At 48.8% G+C, this 22,580-nt stretch overlaps 3 protein-coding genes across 3 annotated transcripts; all 3 read right to left on the reverse strand.

The window, feature by feature from the left end:
- On the reverse strand, positions 1-2,701 carry LOC138370462 (collagen alpha-2(I) chain-like). The gene is made up of 3 exons (XM_069334830.1): positions 2,020-2,701; positions 1,445-1,622; positions 1-1,042 (listed from the first exon to the last, which is right to left on the reverse strand). The coding sequence occupies exons 1-3, from the start codon at positions 2,699-2,701 to the stop codon at positions 1-3; spliced, it is 1,902 nt and encodes a 633-aa protein (XP_069190931.1).
- Positions 2,702-3,251: 550 nt separating this feature from the next.
- Positions 3,252-7,598, reverse strand: LOC138370463 (collagen alpha-2(I) chain-like). Its single transcript, XM_069334831.1, has 4 exons — positions 6,993-7,598; positions 6,344-6,933; positions 5,403-5,833; positions 3,252-3,958 (listed from the first exon to the last, which is right to left on the reverse strand). Exons 1-4 carry the CDS (start codon positions 7,596-7,598, stop codon positions 3,252-3,254), a joined length of 2,334 nt encoding a protein of 777 aa, XP_069190932.1.
- Positions 7,599-22,120, reverse strand: LOC138370464 (uncharacterized PE-PGRS family protein PE_PGRS54-like). Its single transcript, XM_069334833.1, has 17 exons — positions 21,542-22,120; positions 20,849-21,218; positions 20,457-20,636; positions 19,758-20,313; positions 19,056-19,444; positions 18,806-18,967; positions 18,032-18,463; positions 16,633-16,794; positions 15,859-16,290; positions 14,816-14,990; positions 12,490-13,148; positions 12,088-12,330; positions 10,742-11,056; positions 10,083-10,318; positions 9,008-9,611; positions 8,686-8,899; positions 7,599-8,532 (listed from the first exon to the last, which is right to left on the reverse strand). The coding sequence occupies exons 1-17, from the start codon at positions 22,118-22,120 to the stop codon at positions 7,599-7,601; spliced, it is 6,642 nt and encodes a 2,213-aa protein (XP_069190934.1).
- Between the last annotated feature and the right edge of the window lie 460 nt (positions 22,121-22,580).

The raw sequence follows: 22,580 nt of genomic DNA on the forward strand, positions 1-22,580 counted from the left end.
TTACAAGTGTGTGACCACAAGCACCAGTGTGACCACTTGCACTAGTGAGATCACTAGCAACAGTGTGACTACTAGCATTAGTGTGACTACAAGCACCAGTGTGACCATTAGCAACAGTGTGACCTCTAGCACCAGTGTGACCACTAGCACCAGTGTGACCACTTGCACCAATGTGACCACTACCACCAGAGTGACCACTTCAACTAGTGTGACCACTAGCACCAGTGTGACAACTAGCATCAGGATGATCACTAGCACCAGTGTAATACTAGCACCAGGATGATCACTAGCTCCAGTGTGACCACTAGCACCTGTGTGATCACTAGCACCAGGATGATCACTAGCTCCAGTGTGACCACTAACACCAGTGTGATCACTATCACCAGTGTGAACACTAGCACCAGGATGATCACTAGCACCAATGTGAGCACTAACTCTAGTGTGTCCATTTACACCAGTGTGACCATTAGCACCAGGATGATCAGTAGTATCAGGATGATCACTACCAGCAGTGTGATCACAAGCATCTGTGTGACCATTTGCACCAGAGTGACCCCTAGCACCAGTATGATCATTAGCACCAGTGTGATGACTAGCACCAGTGTGACAACCTGCATCATTGTGACCACTATCACCAGTGTGACCACTAGCACCAGTGTGATGACTAGCACCAGTGTGATCACTAGCACGAGCGTGACCATTTGCACCAGTGTTACCACTAGCACCAGTAAGATCACTAGAACCAGTGTGATTACTAGCACCAGTGTGATCACTAGCACCAATGTGATCACTAGCACCTGTGTAATCACTAGTACCAGTGTGATCAATTGCACCAGTGTGACCACTAGTATCTGTGTGATCAATAGCACGAGTGTGACCACTAGCACCAGTGTGACCACTACCACCAGTATGATCACTAGCACCGGTGTGACCACTAGCACCAGTGAGACCAATAGCAACAGTGTGACAACTACCCTTAGTGTGACTACAAGCACCAGTGGGACCACTAGCAACAGTGTGACCACTAGCACCAGTGCGACCACTAGCACCACGGTGACCACTTACACCAATGTGACCACTTCCACCAGAGTGACCACTTCAACTAGTGGGACCACTAGCACCAGGGTGACCACTAGCACCAGTATGATCACTAGCACCAGTGTAACCACTAGCACCAGGATGATCACTAGCTCCAGTGTGACTACTAGCACCAGTGTGACCACTAGCATCAGTGTGATCACAAGCACCAGTGTTATCACAAGTATCAGTGTAACTACTAGCACCAGTGTCATCACTAGCACCAGTGTGATAACTATCAGCAGTGTGACCACTAGCACCAGTTTGACCACTCTCTCCAGTGTGACCACTAGCACCAGTATGATTATAATCACCTGTATGATTATTAGCACAAGTGTGATCCTAGCACCAGTGTGATCACTAGCACTAGTGATCACTAGCACCAGTGTGATCACTAGCACCAGCGTGAATACTAGCAACAGTGTGACCACTAGGACCAGTGTGACCACTAGGGCCTGTGTGATCACAAGCACCTGTGTGATCACTAGTAACAGTGTGCTCACTAGCACCAGTGTGACCACAAGCACCAGTGAAATCACTAGCACCTGTGTAATCAGTAGCACAAGTGTGATCACTAGCACCAGTGTGACCACAAGCACCAGTGTGACGAAAACACTAGTGTGACCCCTAGCACCAGTGTGTGATCATTGACTCCAGTGTGACCACAAGCACCAGTGTGACCACTAGCACGTGTGTCATCACAGGCACCAGTGTGATCACAAGCACCAGTGTGATCACTAGCACCAGTTTGATCACTAGCACCAGTGTGACCACTGGCATCAGTGTGATCACAAGCACTGGTGTGATCACTAGCTACAATATGATCACTAGCACCAGTGTGATCATTATCACCAGTGTGACCAATGGTAACAGTGTGACCACTAGCACCAGTGTGACCACTAGCACCAGTGTAATCACTAGCACTAGTGTGACCGCTAGCACCAGTGTGACCACTAGCACCAGTGTGATCACTAGCACCAGTGTGATCACTAGAACCAGTGTAATCACTTGCACCAGTGTGACCACTAGCACCAGTGTGATCACTAGCACCAGTGTGACCACTAGGACCAGTGTGATCACTAGCGCCAGTGTTATTGCGAGCACCAGTGTGATCACTAGCACCAGTGTGATCACTAGCAACAGTGTTACCACTAGCACCAGGATGATCACTAGCACCAGTGTTACCAATAACTCTAGTGTGTCTATTTACACTAGAGTGACCATTAGCACCAGGATGATCACTAGTATCAGGATGATCAATACCACCAGTGGGATCACAAGCACCTGTGTGTCCATTTGCACCAGAGTGATCCCTAGCACCAGTATGATCATTAGCACCAGTATGATCATTAGCACCAGTGTGATGACTAGCACCAGTGTGACCACCTGCATCAGTGTGACCACTAGCACCAGTGTGACCACTGGCACCAGTGTGATGACTAGCATCAGTGTGATCACTAGCACGAGTGTGACCATTTGCACCAGTGTTACGACCAGCCCCAGTATGATCACTAGAACCAGTGTGAATACGAGCACCAGTGTGATTACTAGCAGCAATGTGATCACTAGCACCAGTGACCACTAGCACCAGTGTGACCACTAGCAACAGTGTGACCACTAGCATCAGTGTGATCACAAGAACCAGTGTTATCACAAGTATCAGTGTGACTACTAGCACCAGTGTCATCACTAGCACCAGTGTGATAACTATCACCAGTGTGACCACTAGCACCAGTTTGACCACTCTCTCCAGTGTGACCACTAGCACCAGTATGATTACAATCACCTGTATGATTATTAGCACAAGTGTGATCCTAGCACCAGTGTGATCACTAGCACTAGTGATCACTAGCACCAGTGTGATCACTAGCACCAGCGTGATCACTAGCAACAGTGTGACCACTAGCCCCAGTGTGATCACAAGCTCCAGTGTGATCACTAGCACCAGTGTGTCCCATTGCACCAGTGTGACCACTTACAAGTGTGTGACCACAAACACCAGTGTGACCACTTGCACTAGTGAGATCACTAGCAACAGTGTGACTACTAGCATTAGTGTGACTACAAGCACCAGTGTGACCATTACCAACAGCGTGACTTCTAGCACCAGTGTGACGAATAGCACCAGTGTGACCACTTGCACCAATGTGACCACTACCACCAGAGTGACCACTTCAACTAGTGTGACCACTAGCACCAGTGTGACAACTAGCATCAGGATGATCACTACCACCAGTGTAACCACTAGCACCAGGATGATCACTAGCTCCAGTGTGACCACTAGCACCTGTGTGATCACTAGCACCAGGATGATCACTAGCTCCAGTGTGACCACTAACACCAGTGTGATCACTATCACAAGTGTGACCAGTAGCATCAGGATGATCACTAGCACCAATGTGACCACTAACTCTAGTGTGTCTATTTACACCAGTGTGACCATTAGCACCAGGATGATCACTAGTATCAGGATGATCACTACCACCAGTATGATCACAAGCATCTGTGTGACCATTTGCACCAGAGTGACCCCTAGCACCAGTATGATCATTAGCACCAGTGTGATGACTAGCACCAGTGTGACAACCTGCATCATTGTGACCACTATCACCAGTGTGACCACTAGCACCAGTGTGATGACTAGCACCAGTGTGATCACTAGCACGAGCGTGACCATTTGCACAAGTGTTACCACTAGCACCAGTAAGATCACTAGAACCAGTGTGATTACTAGCACCAGTGTGATCACTAGCACCAATGTGATCACTAGCACCAGTGTGATCACTAGCACTAGTGTGATAACTAGCACCAGTGTGACCACTAGCGCCAGTTTGACCACTCTTTCCAGTGTGACCACTAGCACCAGTATGATTAGAAGCACCTGTATGATTACTAGCACTAGTGTGATCCTAGCACCAGTGTGATCACTAGCACTAGTGATCACTAGCACCAGTGTGATCACTAGCACCAGTGTGATCACTAGCAATAGTGTGACCACTTGTACCTTTGTGATCACTGGCACCAGTGTGACCACTAGCACCAGTGTGACCACTAGCATCAGTATGACCACAAGCACCAGTGTGACCACATATACCTGTGTGATCACTGGCGCAACTGAGACCACTAGCACCAGTGACCACTAGCACCAGTGTGTCCATTAGCACCAGTGTGACCACTACCATCAGCGTGATCACAAGCACCAGTATGATCACTAGCACCAGTGAAATCATTAGCACAAGTGTGATCACTAGCACCAGTGTTACCACTAGCACCAGTGTGACCACTACCACCAGTGTGACCACTAGGACCAGTGTGACCACTAGCACCTGTGTGATCACTAGCACCTGTGTGATCACGAGCACCTGTGTGATCACTAGTAACAGTGTGCTAACTAGCACTAGTGTGACCACAAACACCAGTGTGACCACTAGCACCATTGTGGACACTTTCACCAGGGTGACCACTTTTACCAGTGTGACCACTTCCACTAGTGTGATCGCAAGCACCAGTGTGACGACTATCTCTAGTATGACCACTAGCACCAGTGTGATCACTAGCACCAGTGTGATCACATGCACCAGTGTGGCCATAGCACAAGTGTGATCACTAGCACCAGTGTGATCACATGCACCAGTGTGGCCATAGCACAAGTGTGATCATTAGCACCAGTGTGACCACAAGCACCAGTGAAATCACTAGCACCTGTGTAATCACTAGCACAAGTGTGATCACTTGCACCAGTGTGACCACAAGCACCAGTGTGACGAAATCATCAGTGTGACCACTAGCACCAGTGTGTGACCATTAACACCAGTGTGACCACAAGCACCAGTGTGACCACTAGCACCAGTGTGACCACTTACACCTGTATGATCACTGGCACAAGTGTGACCACTAGCACCAGTGACCACTAGCACCAGTGTGTCCAGTAGCAACAGAGTGACCACTAGCATCAGTGTGATCAGAAGCACCAGTGTTATCACAAGTACCAGTGTGACTACTAGCACCAGTGTCATCACTAGCACCAGTGTGATAACTAGCACCAGTGCGATCACTAGCACCAGTGTGATAACTAGCACCAGTGTGATCAGAAGCACTAGTGTGATCACAAGCACCAGTGTGACCACTACCACCAGTGTGATCACAATCACCAGTGTGACTACAAGCACCAGTGGAACCACTGCCACTAGTGTGATCACTAGCACCAGTGTGACCACTAGCACCAGTGTGACCACTACCACCAGTGTGATCACTAGCAACAGTGTGACCACTAGCAACAGTGTGACCACTAGCACCAGTGTGACCTCTAGCACCAGTGTGATTACAGGCACCAGTGTGATCACAAGCACCAGTGTGATCACTAGCACCAGTTTGATCACTAGCACCAGTGTGATCATTATCACCAATGTGACCAATAGCAACCATGTGACCACTAGCCCAAATGTGACCACTAGCACCAGTGTGACCACTAGCACCAGTGTAATCACTAGCACTAGTGTGACCGCTAGAACCAGTGTGACCACTAGCACCAGTGTGATCACTAGCACCAGTGTGATCACTAGAACCAGTGTAATCCCTAGCACCAGTGTGACCACTAGCACCAGTGTGATCACTAGCACCAGTGTGACCACTAGCACCAGTGTGATCACTAGCGCCAGTGTTATTGCGAGCACCAGTGTAATCCCTAGCACCAGTGTGATAACTAGCACCAGTTTGACCATTTGCACCAGTGTTACTACTAGCACCAGTATGATCACTAGAACCAGTGTGATTACTAGCACCAGTGTGTGATCACTAGCACCAATGTGATCACTAGCACCTGTGTAATCACTAGCGCCAGTGTGATCATTAGCACCAGTGTGACCACTAGTATCTGTGTGATCACTAGCACCAGTGTGACCACTAGCACCAGTGTGACCACTACCACCAGTATGATCACTAGCACCGGTGTGACCACTAGCACCAGTTTGACCACTCTCTCTAGTGTGACCACTAGCACCAGTATGATTACTAGCACCTGTATGATTACTAGCACTTGTGTGATCCTAGCACCAGTGTGATCACTAGCACTAGTTATCATTAGCACCAGATTGATCACTAGCACCAGTGTGATCACTAGCAACAGTGTGACCACTAGTACCTTTGTGATCACTGGCACCAGTGTGACCACTAGCACCAGTGTGACCACTAGAACCAGTATGACCACAAGCACCAGTGTGGCCAAATACACCTGTGTGATCACTGGCGCAACTGTGACCACTAGCACCAGTGACCACCAACAACAGTGTGACCACTAGCACAAGTATGATCACTAGCACCAGTGAAATCATTAGCACCAGTGTGACCAATATCAACAGTGTGACCACTAGCCCCAGTTTGACCACTAGCACCTATGTGACCACTGGCACCAGTGTGATCACTCTCACCAGTGTGATCACTAGCACCAGTGTGACCGTTAGCACCTCTGTGACCGCTAGCACCAGTGTAACCACTAGCACCAGTGTGATCACTAGCTCCAGTGTGATTGCGAGCACCAGTGTGATCACTAGTACCAGTGTGATCACTAGCACCAGTGTGACCAATAACACAAGTGTGACAACTTACAAGAGTGTGACCACAAGCACCAGTGTGACCACTTGCACCAGTGTGACATCTAGCACAAGTGTGATTTCTAGGATTAGTGTAACTACAAGCACTAGTGTGACCACTAGAACAAGACTGACCACTTGCACCAGTGTGAATACTAGCACCAGTGTGACCACTTACACCTGTGTGATCAATAGCACCTGTGTGATCACTAACACCTGTGAGATCACTAGCACCAGTGTGATCACTAGCACCAGTGTGACCACTAGCCTAGCACCAGTGTGATCACTAGCACTAGTGTGACCAATAACACCAGTGTGACCACTTACAAGAGTGTGACCACAAGCACCAGTGTGACCACTTGCACCAGTGTGACCACTAGCACAAGTGTGATTACTAGGATTAGTGTAACTACAAGCACTAGTGTGACCACTAGAACAAGACTGACCACTTCCACCAGTGTGACCACTAGCACCAGTGTGACTGCTAGCACCAGTGTGACCATTTACACCTTTGTGATCAATAGCACCTGTATGATCACTAACACCTGTGTGATCACTAGCACCAGTGTGATCACTAGCACCAGTGTGACCACTTTCACCAGTGTCACCACTTTCACCAGTGTGAGCACTTCCACTAGTGTGATCATAAGCACCAGTGTGACCACTAGCACCAGTGTGACCACTAGCACCATTGTGATCACTGGCACCAGTTTGATCACATGCACCAGTGTGACCACATGCACCAGTGTGACCACTAGCACCAGTGTGACCACATGCACCAGTGTGACCACTAGCACCAGTGTCTTTATTCACCAGTGTGACCATTAGCACCAGGATGATCACTAGCACTAGGATGATCACTAGTACCAGTATGACCACTAGCAACAGGTTGATCACTAGCTCCAGTGTGACCACTAACTCCAGTGTGTCCATTTACACCAGTGTGACCATTAGCACCAGGATGATCTCTAGCATCAAGATGATCACTACCACTAGTGTGATCACAAGCACCTGTGTGACCATTTGCACCAGTGTGACTACTAGCAACAGTATGATCACTAGCAACAGTCTGGTCACTTGCACCAGTGTGACCACTAACACCAGAGTGACCACTAGCACCAGTGTGACCACTAGCACAAGTGTGACTACTAGCACCGGTATGAACACTAGCACCAGTGTGACCATTTGCACCAGTGTGACCACACTAGCACCAGTATGACCACTAACACCAGTGTGACCTCTAGCACAAGTGTGACCACTAGAACCAGACTGACCACTTGCACCAGTGTGACCACTAGCACCAGTGTGACCACTAGCACCAGTGTGACCACTAGCACCCGTGTGACCATTTGCACCAGAGGGACCACTTGCACCAGTGTGTCCACTAGCACCAGTGTGACCACTAGCACAAGTGTGATCACTAGCCACAGTGTGATCACTAGAACCAGTGTTATCACTAGCACTAGTGTGACCACTAGCACCAGTGGGATCATAACCACCAGTGTGACCACTAGCACCAGTGTGATTGCGAGAACCAGTGTGATCACTAGCACCATTGTGATCACTAGCCCCAGTGTGATCACTAGCACCAGTGTGACAAATAACACCAGTGTGACCACTTCCAACAGTGTGATCACAAGCACCAGTGTGATCACTAGCACCAGTGTAATCACTAGCACCAATGTGCCAACATGCACCAGTGTGATCACTAGCACCTGTGTAATCACTAGCACCAGTGTGACCAATAGCAACAGTGTGACCACTAGCACCAGTGTGACCACAAGCAGCAGTGTGATCACTAGCACCAATATGATCCCTAGCACCAGTGTGATCACTAGCACCAGTGTGACCACAAGTACCAGTGTGACTAAAACACAAGTGTGACCACTAGCACCAGTGTGACCACTAGCACCGTTGTGACCATTAGCACCAGTGTGACCACAAGCACCAGTGTGTCTACTAGCACCAGTGTTACCACATACACCTGAGTGATCACTGGCACAAGTGTGACCACAAGCACCAGTGACCACTAGCACCAGTGTGACCACTAGCACCAGTGCGACCACTAGCATCAGTGTGAGCACAAGCACCAGTGTGATCACGAGTACTAGTGTGACCACTAGCACCAGTGTGATCACTAGCACCAGTGTGATCCCTAGCACCAGTGTGTTCACTAGCATCAGATTGATCACTAGCACCAGTGTGACCACAAGCACCAGTGTGATCAGTAGCGCCTGTTTAATCACTAGCACCAGTGTGATCACTAGCACCAGTGTGATCACTAGCCCTAGTGTGACCACTACCACCAGTGTGACCACAAGCACCAGATTGATCACTAGCACCTGTGTGACCAATAACACCAGTGTGACAACTTACAAAAGTTTGACCACTACCACCAGTGTGACCACTTGCACCAGTGTGATAACTAGCACAAGTGTGATTACTAGGATTAGTGGGACTACAAGCACTAGTGTGACTACTAGCACCAGTGGGACCACTAGCACCAGTGTGACTACTTGCACCAATGTTACCACTAGCAGCAGAGTGACCACTTGCACCAGTGTGACCACTTGCACCAGTGTGACTACTAGCACCGGAGTGACCACTAGTACCAGTGTGACCACTAGCACCAGTGTGACCACTAGAACCAGACTGACCACTTGCACCAGTATGACCATTTGCACCAGTGTGACCACTAGCACCAGTGTGACCACTAGCACTGTTGTGACCACTAGCACCAGTGTTACCACTAGCACCAGAATGATCACTAGCACCAATTTGACGATTTGCAGCAGTGTGACCATTTGCACCAGTGTGACCACTAGCACCTGTGTCATCACTAGCACAAGTGTGATCACTAGCCCCAGTGTGATCACTAGCACCAGTGTGACCACAAGTACCAGTGTCACCAAAACACCAGTGTGACCACTTGCACCAGTGTGACCACTAGCACCGTTGTGACCATTAGCACCAGTGTGACCACAAGCACCAGTGTGTCTACTATTACCAGTGTTACCACATACACCTGAGTGATCACTGGCACAAGGGTGACCACTAGCACCAGTGACCACTAGCACCAGTGTGACCACTAGCACCAGTGCGACCACTAGCATCAGTGTGAGCACAAGCACCAGTGTGATCACGAGTACTAGTGTGACCACTAGCACCAGTGTGATCACTAGCACCAGTGTGATCCCTAGCACCAGTGTGTTCACTAGCACCAGATTGATCACTAGCACCAGTGTGACCACAAGCACCAGTGTGATCAGTAGCGCCTGTTTAATCACTAGCACCAGTGTGATCACTAGCACCAGTGTGATCACTAGCCCTAGTGTGACCACTACCACCAGTGTGACCACAAGCACCAGATTAATCACTAGCACCAGTGTGACCAATAACACCAGTGTGACAACTTACAAAAGTTTGACCACTAGCACCAGTGTGACAACTTGCACCAGTTTGATAACTAGCACAAGTGGGATTACTAGGATTAGTGTGACTACAAGCACTAGTGTGACTACTAGCACCAGTGGGACCACTAGCACCAGTGTGACTACATGCACCAATGTTACCACTAGCAGCAGAGTGATCACTTGCACCAGTGTGACCACTAGCACCAGTGTGACCACTATCACCAGTGTGATTACAAGCACCTGTGTGACCATTTGCACCAGTGTGATCCCATGCACCTGTGTGACCATTTGCACCAGTGTGATCCCATGCACCTGTGTGACCATTTGCACCAGTGTGACCACTAGCACCAGTATGATTACCAGCACCAGAGTGACCACTAGCACCAGTGTGACCACTAGCACAAGTGTGAACACTAGCACCGGTATGACCACTAGCACCAGTGTGACCAATTGCACCAGTGTGACCACGAGCAATAGTATGACAACTAACACAAGAGTGACCACTAGCACCAGTGTGACCACTAGAACCAGACTGACCACTTGCACCAGTGTGACCACTTGCACCAGTGTAACCACTAGCACCAGTGTGACCACTAGTACCAGTGTGATTACTAGCACCAGTGTGACCACTAGTACCAGTATGACCACTTGCACCAGTATGACCATTTGCACCAGTGTGACCACTAGCACCAGTGTGATCACTAGCACTAGTGTGACCACTAGCACCAGTGTAACCACTAGCAACAGAATGATCACTAGCACCAATTTGACGATTTGCACCAGTGTGACCACTAGCCCCTGTGTGATCACTAGCTCCAGTATGATCACTAGCACCAGTGTGATCACTAGCACCAGTGTGATCACTAGCACCTGTGTGATCACTTGCACCAGGGTGATCACTAGCACCAGTGTGATCACTAGCACCAGTGTGTTCACTAGCTCCAGTGTGACCACTAGCACCATTGGGACCACTAGCACCTATGTGATCAATTGCACCTGTGTGATCACTAACACCTGTGTGATCACTAGCACCAGGGTGATCACTAGCACCAGTGTGATCACTAGCACAAGTGTGTTCACTAGCACCAGTGTGACCACTAGCACCATTGGGACCACTAGCACCAGTGTGATCACTAGCACCAGTGTGACCACTTTCACCAGTGTGACCACTTTCACCAGAGTCACTACTTTCACCAGTGTGACCACTTCCACTAGTGTGATTACAAGCACTAGTGTGATCACTAGCACCAGTGTGATCACATGCACCAGTGTGACCACATGCACCAGTGTGACCACTAGCACCAGTGTGATCACTAGCACCAGTGAGACCACAAGCACCAGTGTGATCACTAGCACCAGTTTGATCACTACCACCAGTGTGACCACTTTCACCAGTGTGACCACTAGCACCAGTATGACCACTAACACCAGTGTGACCACTAGCACCAGTGTGACCACAAGCACCAGTGTGATCACTAGCACCTGTTTAATCAGTAGCACCAGTGTGATCACTAGCACCAGTGTGATCACTAGCCCCAGTGTCACCACTAGCACCAGTGTGACCACAAGCACCAGTGTGATCAAAACACCAGTGTGACCACTAGCACCAAAGTAACCACTAGCACCATTGTGACTATTAGCACCAGTGTGACCACAAGCTCCAGTGTGACTACTAGCACCAGTGTTACCACTTACACCTGTATGATCACTGGTACTAGTGTGACCACTAGCACCAGTGACCACTAGCACCAGTGTGACCACTAGCACCAGTGTGACCACTAGCATCAGTGTGAGCACAAGCACCAGTGCGATCACAAGTATTAGTGTGACCACTAGCACCAGTGTGATTACTAGCACCTTTATGATCATTAGCACCATTGTGATAACTAGCACCAGTGTGACCCCTGCATCAGTGTGACCACTAGCACCAGTGTGACCACTAGCACCAGTGTGATGACTTGCACCAGTGTGATCACTAGCACGAGTGTGACCATTTGCACCAGTGTTACCACTAGCACCAGTGTGATCACTAGCACCAATGTGATCACTAGCACCTGTGTAATCACTAGCACCAGAGTGATCAATAGTACCAGTGTGACCACTAGTATCTGTGTGATCACAAGCACCAGTGTGACCAATTGCACCAGTGTGACCACTACCACCAGTATGATCACTAGCACCGGTGTGACCACTAGCACCAGTTTGACCACTCTCTCCAGTGTGACCACTATCACCAGTATGATTACTAGCACCTGTATGATTACTAGCACTAGTGTGATCGTAGCACCAGTGTGATCACTTGCACTAGTGATCACTAGCACCAGTGTGGTCACTAGCACCAGTGTGATCACTAGCAATAGTGTGACCACTAGTACCTTTGTGATCACTGCCACCAGTATGACCACTAGCACCAGTGTGACCACTAGCACAAGTATAACCACTAGCACCAGTGTGACCACATACACCTGTGTGATCATTGGCGCAACTGTGACCACTAGCACCAGTGTGACCACTAGAACCAGTGTGACCACTAGCATCAACGTGATTACAAGCAGCAGTGTGATCACTAACACCTGTGTGATCACTAGCACCAGGGTGATCACTAGCACCAGTGTGATCATTAGCACAAGTGTGTTCACTAGCACCAGTTTGATCACTACCACCAGTGTGACCACTTTCACCAGTGTGACCACTTTCACCAGTGCCACTACTTTCACCAGTGTGACCACTTCCACTAGTGTGATTACAAGCACCAGTGTGACCACTAGCACCAGTGTGACCACTAGAACCAGTGTGATCACTAGCACTAGTGTGATCACATGCACCAGTGTGACCACATGCACCAGTGTAACCACTAGCACCATTGTGATCACTAGCACCAGTGAGACCACAAGCACCAGTGTGACCACTAGCACCAGTGTGATCACAAGCACCAGTGTGACCAATAGCACCAGTGTGACCACAAGCACGAGTGTGATCACTAGTACCAGTGTGATTACTAGCAACAGTGTGACCACTAGCACCAGTGTGACCACTTGCACCAGTGTGACCATTTGCACCAGTGTGACCACTAGCACCAGTGTGACCACTAGCACTAGTGTGACCACTAGCACCAGTGTGACCACTAGCAGCAGTGTGACCACTAGCACCAGTGTGACCACTAGTACCAGTGTGATTACTAGCACCAGTGTGACCACTAGCACCAGTGTGACCACTTGCACCAGTGTGACCATTTGCACCAGTGTGACCACTAGCATCAGTGTGACAACTGTCGGAAAATTCGACACCATTTAATATCATACAGACAGATAATAATAGCTGCTGTATTGTATAAACAAGTTACCCATAGAAAACGTAACTTGTAGTGGAATTACCGTCTAAAGAAACGGGATATCATCACCACATACTATTATATTCACCACCTATTATGGTGGGAATTATTCTTAAATACATTAGTCTTTGGACTTTACCATTATAAAAACATCTCTCATAAATTAACTTAATTATCAATATTAAAGTAGAGTAAATGTGACCCTTCTATCACTTATTGACATCTGGACAATGTAGCCCAGGCGACAGTGAGGAAGGAGGGGCAGCCATTGTTGTGTCACCTCCGAGACGTGTGGAGCAAATTCGGCTCCTATCATATCTGGACAATGTCGGCCAGTAGCGTCAATAGTATGGAGTGTTAGACATAGCCATTGTTTATACTAGACCAGAGGCTAACACGGGAGCAAATACGGCTCCTGTTAATTTTACTTGGACGTAGTGTTATGGAAACCAAAGGTGTACCATCTTCAACACGCTGTCAACAAATCAAGTTAAGTGTTCTTTCCGAAACCCATTATCTATCATTAGTGGCCATTAATGTCATTGGGTAGGGTTACCGGTTAGAGCACGACATAGCCTCAAACTAAAGGTAATTAAGCCAGGTCTTCATTGTTCCATGTACAGTGTTTTCTCTGAAATACTTGTCATATATAGGATTCTGGCTTTACAGCTAGCGCCCTTTTGACAGGTCAAGACGAGGAAGCAAGACTTTGTGCACCAGTTACTGGGTGATGGAAGCTACCTCAAAGAGGATAATTTGGTGTCTACACCCTAGTTATACCTGGTGGACTAACCTGCTGTACTATAAGATAAGGAACCTTTTCAATGTATGTAGTTAATACTGTAGTTTGATTGGCTGCATATATATAAATTAATTTAATATAAACCCCCCTAATGTGTAGAGGATCGATTTGTGAGATTATTGCAGAAATACAGTCCACTTATCATTATACAAATTGCTATCGAAGTATATAAATTAACGTAAATATAAATTCATATAAATTAAATAAATATAAATCTCACAGGTCGGTTCCCACAACCACTAGCACTAGTGTGACCACTAGCACCAGTGTGACCACTAGCACCAGGATGATCACTAGCACCAGTTTGACCATTTGCACGAGTGAGACCATTTGCACCAGTGTGACCACTAGCACCTGTGTGATCACTAGCACAAGTGTGATTACTAGCACCAGTGATATTACTAGCACCAGTGTGATCACTAGCACCAGTGTGACCACAAGCACCAGCGTGATCACTAGCACCTGTGTGATCACTACCACCAGTGTGATCACTAACACCAGTGTGATCACTACCACCAGTATGTTCACTAGCACTAGTGTGACCACTAACACCATTGGGACTACTAGCACCTGTGTGATCAATAGCACCTGTGTGATCACTAACACCTGTGTGATCACTAGCACCAGTGTGATCACTAGCACCAGTGTGACCACTTTCACCAGTGTGACCACTTTCACCAGTGTGACCACTTTCACCAGTTTGACAACTTCCACTAGTGTGATCACAAGCACCAGTGTGACCTCTAGCACCATTGTGACCACTAGCACTAGTGTCATCACTAGCACCAGTGTGATCACATGCACCAGTGTGACCACATGCACCAGTGTGACCACAAGCACCAATGTGACCAAAACACCAGTGTGACCACTAGCACCAGTGTGACCATTAGCACCAGTGTGACCACAAGCACCAGTGTGATCACTAGTACCAGTGTGACCACTTACACCTGTATGATCACTGGTACAAGTGTAACCACTGGCACCAGTGACCACTAGCACCAGTGTGACCACTACCACCAGCGTGACCACTAGCACAAGTGTGACCATTAGCACCGGTATGAAAACTAGCACCAGTGTGACCAATTGCACCAGTGTGACCACTAGCACCAGTATGACCACTAACACCAGTGTGACCTCTTGCACCAGTGTGACCACTAGAACCAGACTGACCACTTGCACCAGTGTGACCACTAGCACCAGTGTGACCACTAGCACCAGTGTGAACACTAGCACCAGTGTGATTACTAGCACCAGTGTGACCACTAGCACCAGTGTGACCCCTTGCACCAGTTTGACCATTTGCACCAGAGTAACCACTTGCACCAGAGGGACCACTAGCACAAGTGTGATCACTAGCACCAGTGTGAACACTAGAACTAGTGTTATCACTAGCACTAGTGTGACCACTAGCACCAGTGTGATCACAACCACCAGTGTGACCACTAGCACCAGTGTGATCACTAGCGCCAGTGTGATTGCGAGAACCAGTGTGATCACTAGCACCAGTGTGATCACTAGCACCAGTGTGACCAATAACACCAGTGTGACCACTTCCAATAGTGTGATCACAAGCACCAGTGTGATCACTAGCACCAGTGTGATCACTTGCACCAGTGTGCCAAATTGCACCAGTGTGATCACTAGCACCTGTGTAGTCACTAGCACCAGTGTGAAAAATAGCAACAGTGTGACCACTAGCACCAGTTTGACCAATTGCACCAGTGTGGCCACGAGCACCAGTATGACCACTAACACAAGAGTGACCACTAGCACCAGTGTGACCACTAGAACCAGACTGACCACTTGCACTAGTGTGACCACTTGCACCAGTGTGACTACTAGTAGCAGTGTGACCACTAGTACCAGTGTGATTACTAACACCAGAGTGACCACTAGTACCAGTATGACCACTTGCACTAGTGTGATCATTTGCACCAGTGTGACCACTAGCACCAGTGTTACCACTAGCACTAGTGTGACCACTAGCACCAGTGTTACCACTAGCACCAGGATGATCACTAGCACCAATTTGACGGTTTGCACCAGTGTGACGATATGCACCAGTGTGACCACTAGCACCTGTGTGATCACTAGCACAAGTGTGATCACTAGCCCTAGTATGATCACTAGCACCAATGTGATCACTAGCACGAGTGTGACCACAAGCACCAGTGTGATCACTAGCACCTGTGTGATCACTAGCACCAGGTTGATCACTAGCACCAGTGTGATCACTAGCACCAGTGTGTTCACTAGCACCAGTGTGACCACTAGCACCATTGGGACCACTAGCACCTCTGTGATAAATAGCACCTGTGTGATCACTAACACCTGTGTGATCACTAGCACCAGGGTGATCACTAGCACCAGTGTGATCACTAGCACCAGTGTGTTCACTAGCACCAGTGTGACCACTAGCACCATTGGGACCACTAGCACCAGTGTGATCACTAGCACCAGTGTGACCACTTTCACCAGTGTGACCACTTTCATCAGAGTCACTACTTTCACCAGTGTGACCACTTCCACTAGTGTGATTACAAGCACCAGTGTGATCACTAGCACCAGTGTGACAATATACACCTGTGTGATCATTGGAGCAACTGTGACCACTAGCACCAGTGACCACTAGCATCAACGTGATTACAAGCACCAGTATGATCACTAGCACCAGTGTCATCATAACCACCAGTGTGACTAATAGCAACAGTGTGACCACTAGCCCCTGTGTGACCACTAGCACCAATGTGACCACTGGCACCAGTGTGATCACTCGCACCAGTGTGATCACTAGTACCAGTGTGACCACTAGCACCTGTGTGACCGCTAGCTCCTGTGCCACCACTAGCACTAGTGTGACCACTAGCACCAGTGTGATCACTAGCACCAGTGTGACCACTAGCACCAGTGTGATCAGTAGCGCCAGTGAGATTGCGAGCACCAGTGTGATCACTAGCACCAGTGTGATCACTAGCACCAGTGTGACCACATGCACCAGTGTGACCACAAGCACCAATGTGACCAAAACACCAGTGTGACCACTAGCACCAGTGTGACCATTAGCACCAGTGTGACCACAAGCACCAGTGTGATCACTAGTACCAGTGTGACCACTTACACCTGTATGATCACTGGTACAAGTGTAACCACTGGCACCAGTGACCACTAGCACCAGTGTGACCACTACCACCAGCGTGACCACTAGCACAAGTGTGACCATTAGCACCGGTATGAAAACTAGCACCAGTGTGACCAATTGCACCAGTGTGACCACTAGCACCAGTATGACCACTAACACCAGTGTGACCTCTTGCACCAGTGTGACCACTAGAACCAGACTGACCACTTGCACCAGTGTGACCACTAGCACCAGTGTGACCACTAGCACCAGTGTGAACACTAGCACCAGTGTGATTACTAGCACCAGTGTGACCACTAGCACCAGTGTGACCCCTTGCACCAGTTTGACCATTTGCACCAGAGTAACCACTTGCACCAGAGGGACCACTAGCACAAGTGTGATCACTAGCACCAGTGTGAACACTAGAACTAGTGTTATCACTAGCACTAGTGTGACCACTAGCACCAGTGTGATCACAACCACCAGTGTGACCACTAGCACCAGTGTGATCACTAGCGCCAGTGTGATTGCGAGAACCAGTGTGATCACTAGCACCAGTGTGATCACTAGCACCAGTGTGACCAATAACACCAGTGTGACCACTTCCAATAGTGTGATCACAAGCACCAGTGTGATCACTAGCACCAGTGTGATCACTTGCACCAGTGTGCCAAATTGCACCAGTGTGATCACTAGCACCTGTGTAGTCACTAGCACCAGTGTGAAAAATAGCAACAGTGTGACCACTAGCACCAGTTTGACCAATTGCACCAGTGTGGCCACGAGCACCAGTATGACCACTAACACAAGAGTGACCACTAGCACCAGTGTGACCACTAGAACCAGACTGACCACTTGCACTAGTGTGACCACTTGCACCAGTGTGACTACTAGTAGCAGTGTGACCACTAGTACCAGTGTGATTACTAACACCAGAGTGACCACTAGTACCAGTATGACCACTTGCACTAGTGTGATCATTTGCACCAGTGTGACCACTAGCACCAGTGTTACCACTAGCACTAGTGTGACCACTAGCACCAGTGTTACCACTAGCACCAGGATGATCACTAGCACCAATTTGACGGTTTGCACCAGTGTGACGATATGCACCAGTGTGACCACTAGCACCTGTGTGATCACTAGCACAAGTGTGATCACTAGCACTAGTATGATCACTAGCACCAATGTGATCACTAGCACGAGTGTGACCACAAGCACCAGTGTGATCACTAGCACCTGTGTGATCACTAGCACCAGGTTGATCACTAGCACCAGTGTGATCACTAGCACCAGTGTGTTCACTAGCACCAGTGTGACCACTAGCACCATTGGGACCACTAGCACCTCTGTGATAAATAGCACCTGTGTGATCACTAACACCTGTGTGATCACTAGCACCAGGGTGATCACTAGCACCAGTGTGATCACTAGCACCAGTGTGTTCACTAGCACCAGTGTGACCACTAGCACCATTGGGACCACTAGCACCAGTGTGATCACTAGCACCAGTGTGACCACTTTCACCAGTGTGACCACTTTCATCAGAGTCACTACTTTCACCAGTGTGACCACTTCCACTAGTGTGATTACAAGCACCAGTGTGATCACTAGCACCAGTGTGACAATATACACCTGTGTGATCATTGGAGCAACTGTGACCACTAGCACCAGTGACCACTAGCATCAACGTGATTACAAGCACCAGTATGATCACTAGCACCAGTGTCATCATAACCACCAGTGTGACTAATAGCAACAGTGTGACCACTAGCCCCTGTGTGACCACTAGCACCAATGTGACCACTGGCACCAGTGTGATCACTCGCACCAGTGTGATCACTAGTACCAGTGTGACCACTAGCACCTGTGTGACCGCTAGCTCCTGTGCCACCACTAGCACTAGTGTGACCACTAGCACCAGTGTGATCACTAGCACCAGTGTGACCACTAGCACCAGTGTGATCAGTAGCGCCAGTGAGATTGCGAGCACCAGTGTGATCACTAGCACCAGTGTGATCACTAGCACCAGTGTGATCTCTAGCACCAGTGTGACCAATAACACCAGTGTGACAACTTACAAGAGTGTGACCACTAGCACCAGTGTGACCACTAGCACCAGTGTGACCACTAGTACCAGTGTGATTACTAGCACCAGTGTGACCACTAGCACCAGTGTGATCACTTGCACCAGTGTGACCATTTGCACCAGTGTGACCACTAGCACCAGTGTGCCCACTAGCACTAGTGTGACCACTAGCACCAGTGTGACCACTAGCACCAGTGTGATCACTAGCACCAGTGTGACCACAAGCAATAGTGAGATCACTAGCACCTGTGTGATCACTGTCACCAGTGTGATCACTAACACCAGTGTGATCACTAGCACCAGTGTGTTCACTAGCACCGGTGTGACCACTAGCACCAGTGACCACTAGCACCAGTGTGACCACTAGCACCAGTGTGACCACTAGCATCAGTGTGATCACAAGCACCAGTGCGATTACAACTATTAGTGTGACCACTATCACCAGTGTGGTCACTAGCACCAGTATGATCATTAGCACCAGTGTGATGACAAGCACCAGTGTGACCCCCTGCATCAGTGTGACCACTAACACCAGTGTGACCACTAGCACCAGTGTGATGGCTTGCACCAGTGTGATCACTAGCACGAGTTTGACCATTTGCACCAGTGTTACCACTAGCACCAGAATGATCACTTGCACCATTGTGATTACCAGCACCAGTGTGATCACTAGCACCAATGTGATCACTAGCACCTGTGTAATCACTAGCACCAGTGTGATCAATAGCACCAGTGTAACCACTAGTATCTGTGTGATCACAAGCACCAGTGTGACCACTAGCACCAGTGTGACCACTACCACCATTATGATCACTAGCACCGGTGTGACCACTAGCACCAGTTTGACCACTCTCTCCAGTGTGACCACTAGCACCAGTATGATTACTAGCACCTGTATGATTACTAGCAATAGTGTGATCGTAGGTCCAGTGTGATCACTAGCACCAGTGTGATCACTAGCACCAGTGTGATCACTAGCACCAGTGTGATCACTAGCACCAGTGTGATCACTAGCAATAGTGTGACCACTAGTACCTTTGTGATCACTGGCACAAGTGTGACCACTAGCACCAGTGTGACCACTTCCAATAGTGTGATCACAAGCACCAGTGTGATCACTAGCACCAGTGTGATCACTAGCACCAGTGTGACCACTAGCATCAGTGTGAGCACAAGCACCAGTGCGATCACAAGTATTAGTGTGACCACTAGCACCTGTGTGATCATTGGCGCAACTATGACCACTAGCACCAGTGACCACTAGCACCAGTGACCACTAGCACCAGTGTGACCACTAGAACCAGTGTGACCACTAGCATCAACGTGATTACAAGCACCAGTGTGACCAATAACACCAGTGTGACAACTTACAAGAGTGTGACAACTAGCACCAGTGTGACCACTAGCACCAGTGTGACCACTAGTACCAGTGTGATTACCAGCACCAGTGTGACCACTAGCACCAGTGTGACCACTAGTACCAGTGTGATTACCAGCACCTGTGTGATCACTAGCACAAGTGTGATTACTAGCACCAATATTATCACTAGCACCAGTGTGATCACTAGCACCAGTGTGACCACTTTCACCAGTGTGACCATTTTCACCAGTGTGGCCACTTTCACCAGTGTGACAACTTCCAATAGTGTGATCACAAGCACCAGTGTGACCACTAGCACCATTGTGACCACTAGCACTAGTGTCATCGCTAGCACCAGTGTGATCACATGCACCAGCGTGACCACATGCACCAGTGTGACCACAAGCACCAATGTGACCAAAACACCAGTGTGACCACTAGCACAAGTGTGACCATTAGCACCAGTGTGACCACAAGCACCAGTGTGACCACTAGCACCAGTGTGACCACTTACACCTGTATGATCACTGGTACAAGTGTAACCACTGGTACCAGTGACCACTAGCACCAGTGTGACCACTAGCACCAGTGTGACCACTAGCAAAAGTGTGACCACTAGCACCGGTATGAACACTAGCACCAGTGTGACCAATTGCACCAGTGTGACCACTAGCACCAGTATGACCACTTGCACCAGTGTGACTACTAGCACCAGTGTGACCACTAGCACCAGTGTGACCACTAGCACCAGTGTGATTACTAGCACCAGTGTGACCAATAGCACCAGTGTGACCGCTTGCACCAGTTTGACCATTTGCACCATTGTAACCACTTGCACCAGATTGACCACTTGTACCAGTGTGTCCACTAGCACCAGTGTGACCAATAGCACAAGTGTGATCACTAGCACCAGTGTGATCACTAGAACTAGTGTTATCACTAGCACTAGTGTGACCACTAGCACCAGTGTGATAACAACCTTCAGTGTGACCACTAGCACCAGTGTGATCACTAGCGCCAGTGTGATCACTAGCACCAATGTGATCACTAGCACGTGTTTAATCACTAGCACCAGTGTGATCACTAGCACCATTGTGATCACTAGCACCAGTGAGACCACAAGTTCCAATGTGACCAAAACACCAGTGTGACCACTAGCACCAGTGTGACCACTAGCACCGTTGTGACCATTAGCACCAGTGTGACCACAAGCACCTGTGTGTCTACTGGCACCAGTGTTACCACATACACCGGAGTGATCACTGGCACAAGGGTGACCACTAGCACCAGTGACCACTAGCACCAGTGTGACCACTAGCACCAGTGCGACAACTACCATCAGCGTGAGCAAAAAAACCAGTGTGATCACAAGTACTAGTGTGACCACTAGCACCAGTGTGATCACTAGCACCAGTGTGATCCCTAGCACCAGTGTGTTCACTAGCACCAGATTGATCACTAGCACCAGTGTGACCACAAGCACCAGTGTGATCAGTAGCGCCTGTTTAATCACTAGCATTAGTGTGATCACTAGCACCAGTGTGATCACTAGCCCCAGTGTGACCACTACCACCAGTGTAACCACAAGCACCAGATTGATCACTAGGACCAGATTGATCACTAGCACCAGTGTGACCAATAACACCAGTGTGACAACTTACAAAAGTTTGACCACTAGCACCAGTGTGACCACTTGCACCAGTGTGATCACTAGCACCAGTGTGACCACTTTCACCAGTGTGACCACTTTCATCAGTCACTACTTTCACCAGTGTGACCACTTCCACTAGTGTGATTAC

This window comes from Procambarus clarkii, chromosome 32, assembly GCF_040958095.1.
Source record: "Procambarus clarkii isolate CNS0578487 chromosome 32, FALCON_Pclarkii_2.0, whole genome shotgun sequence".
Taxonomy (NCBI): domain Eukaryota; kingdom Metazoa; phylum Arthropoda; class Malacostraca; order Decapoda; family Cambaridae; genus Procambarus; species Procambarus clarkii.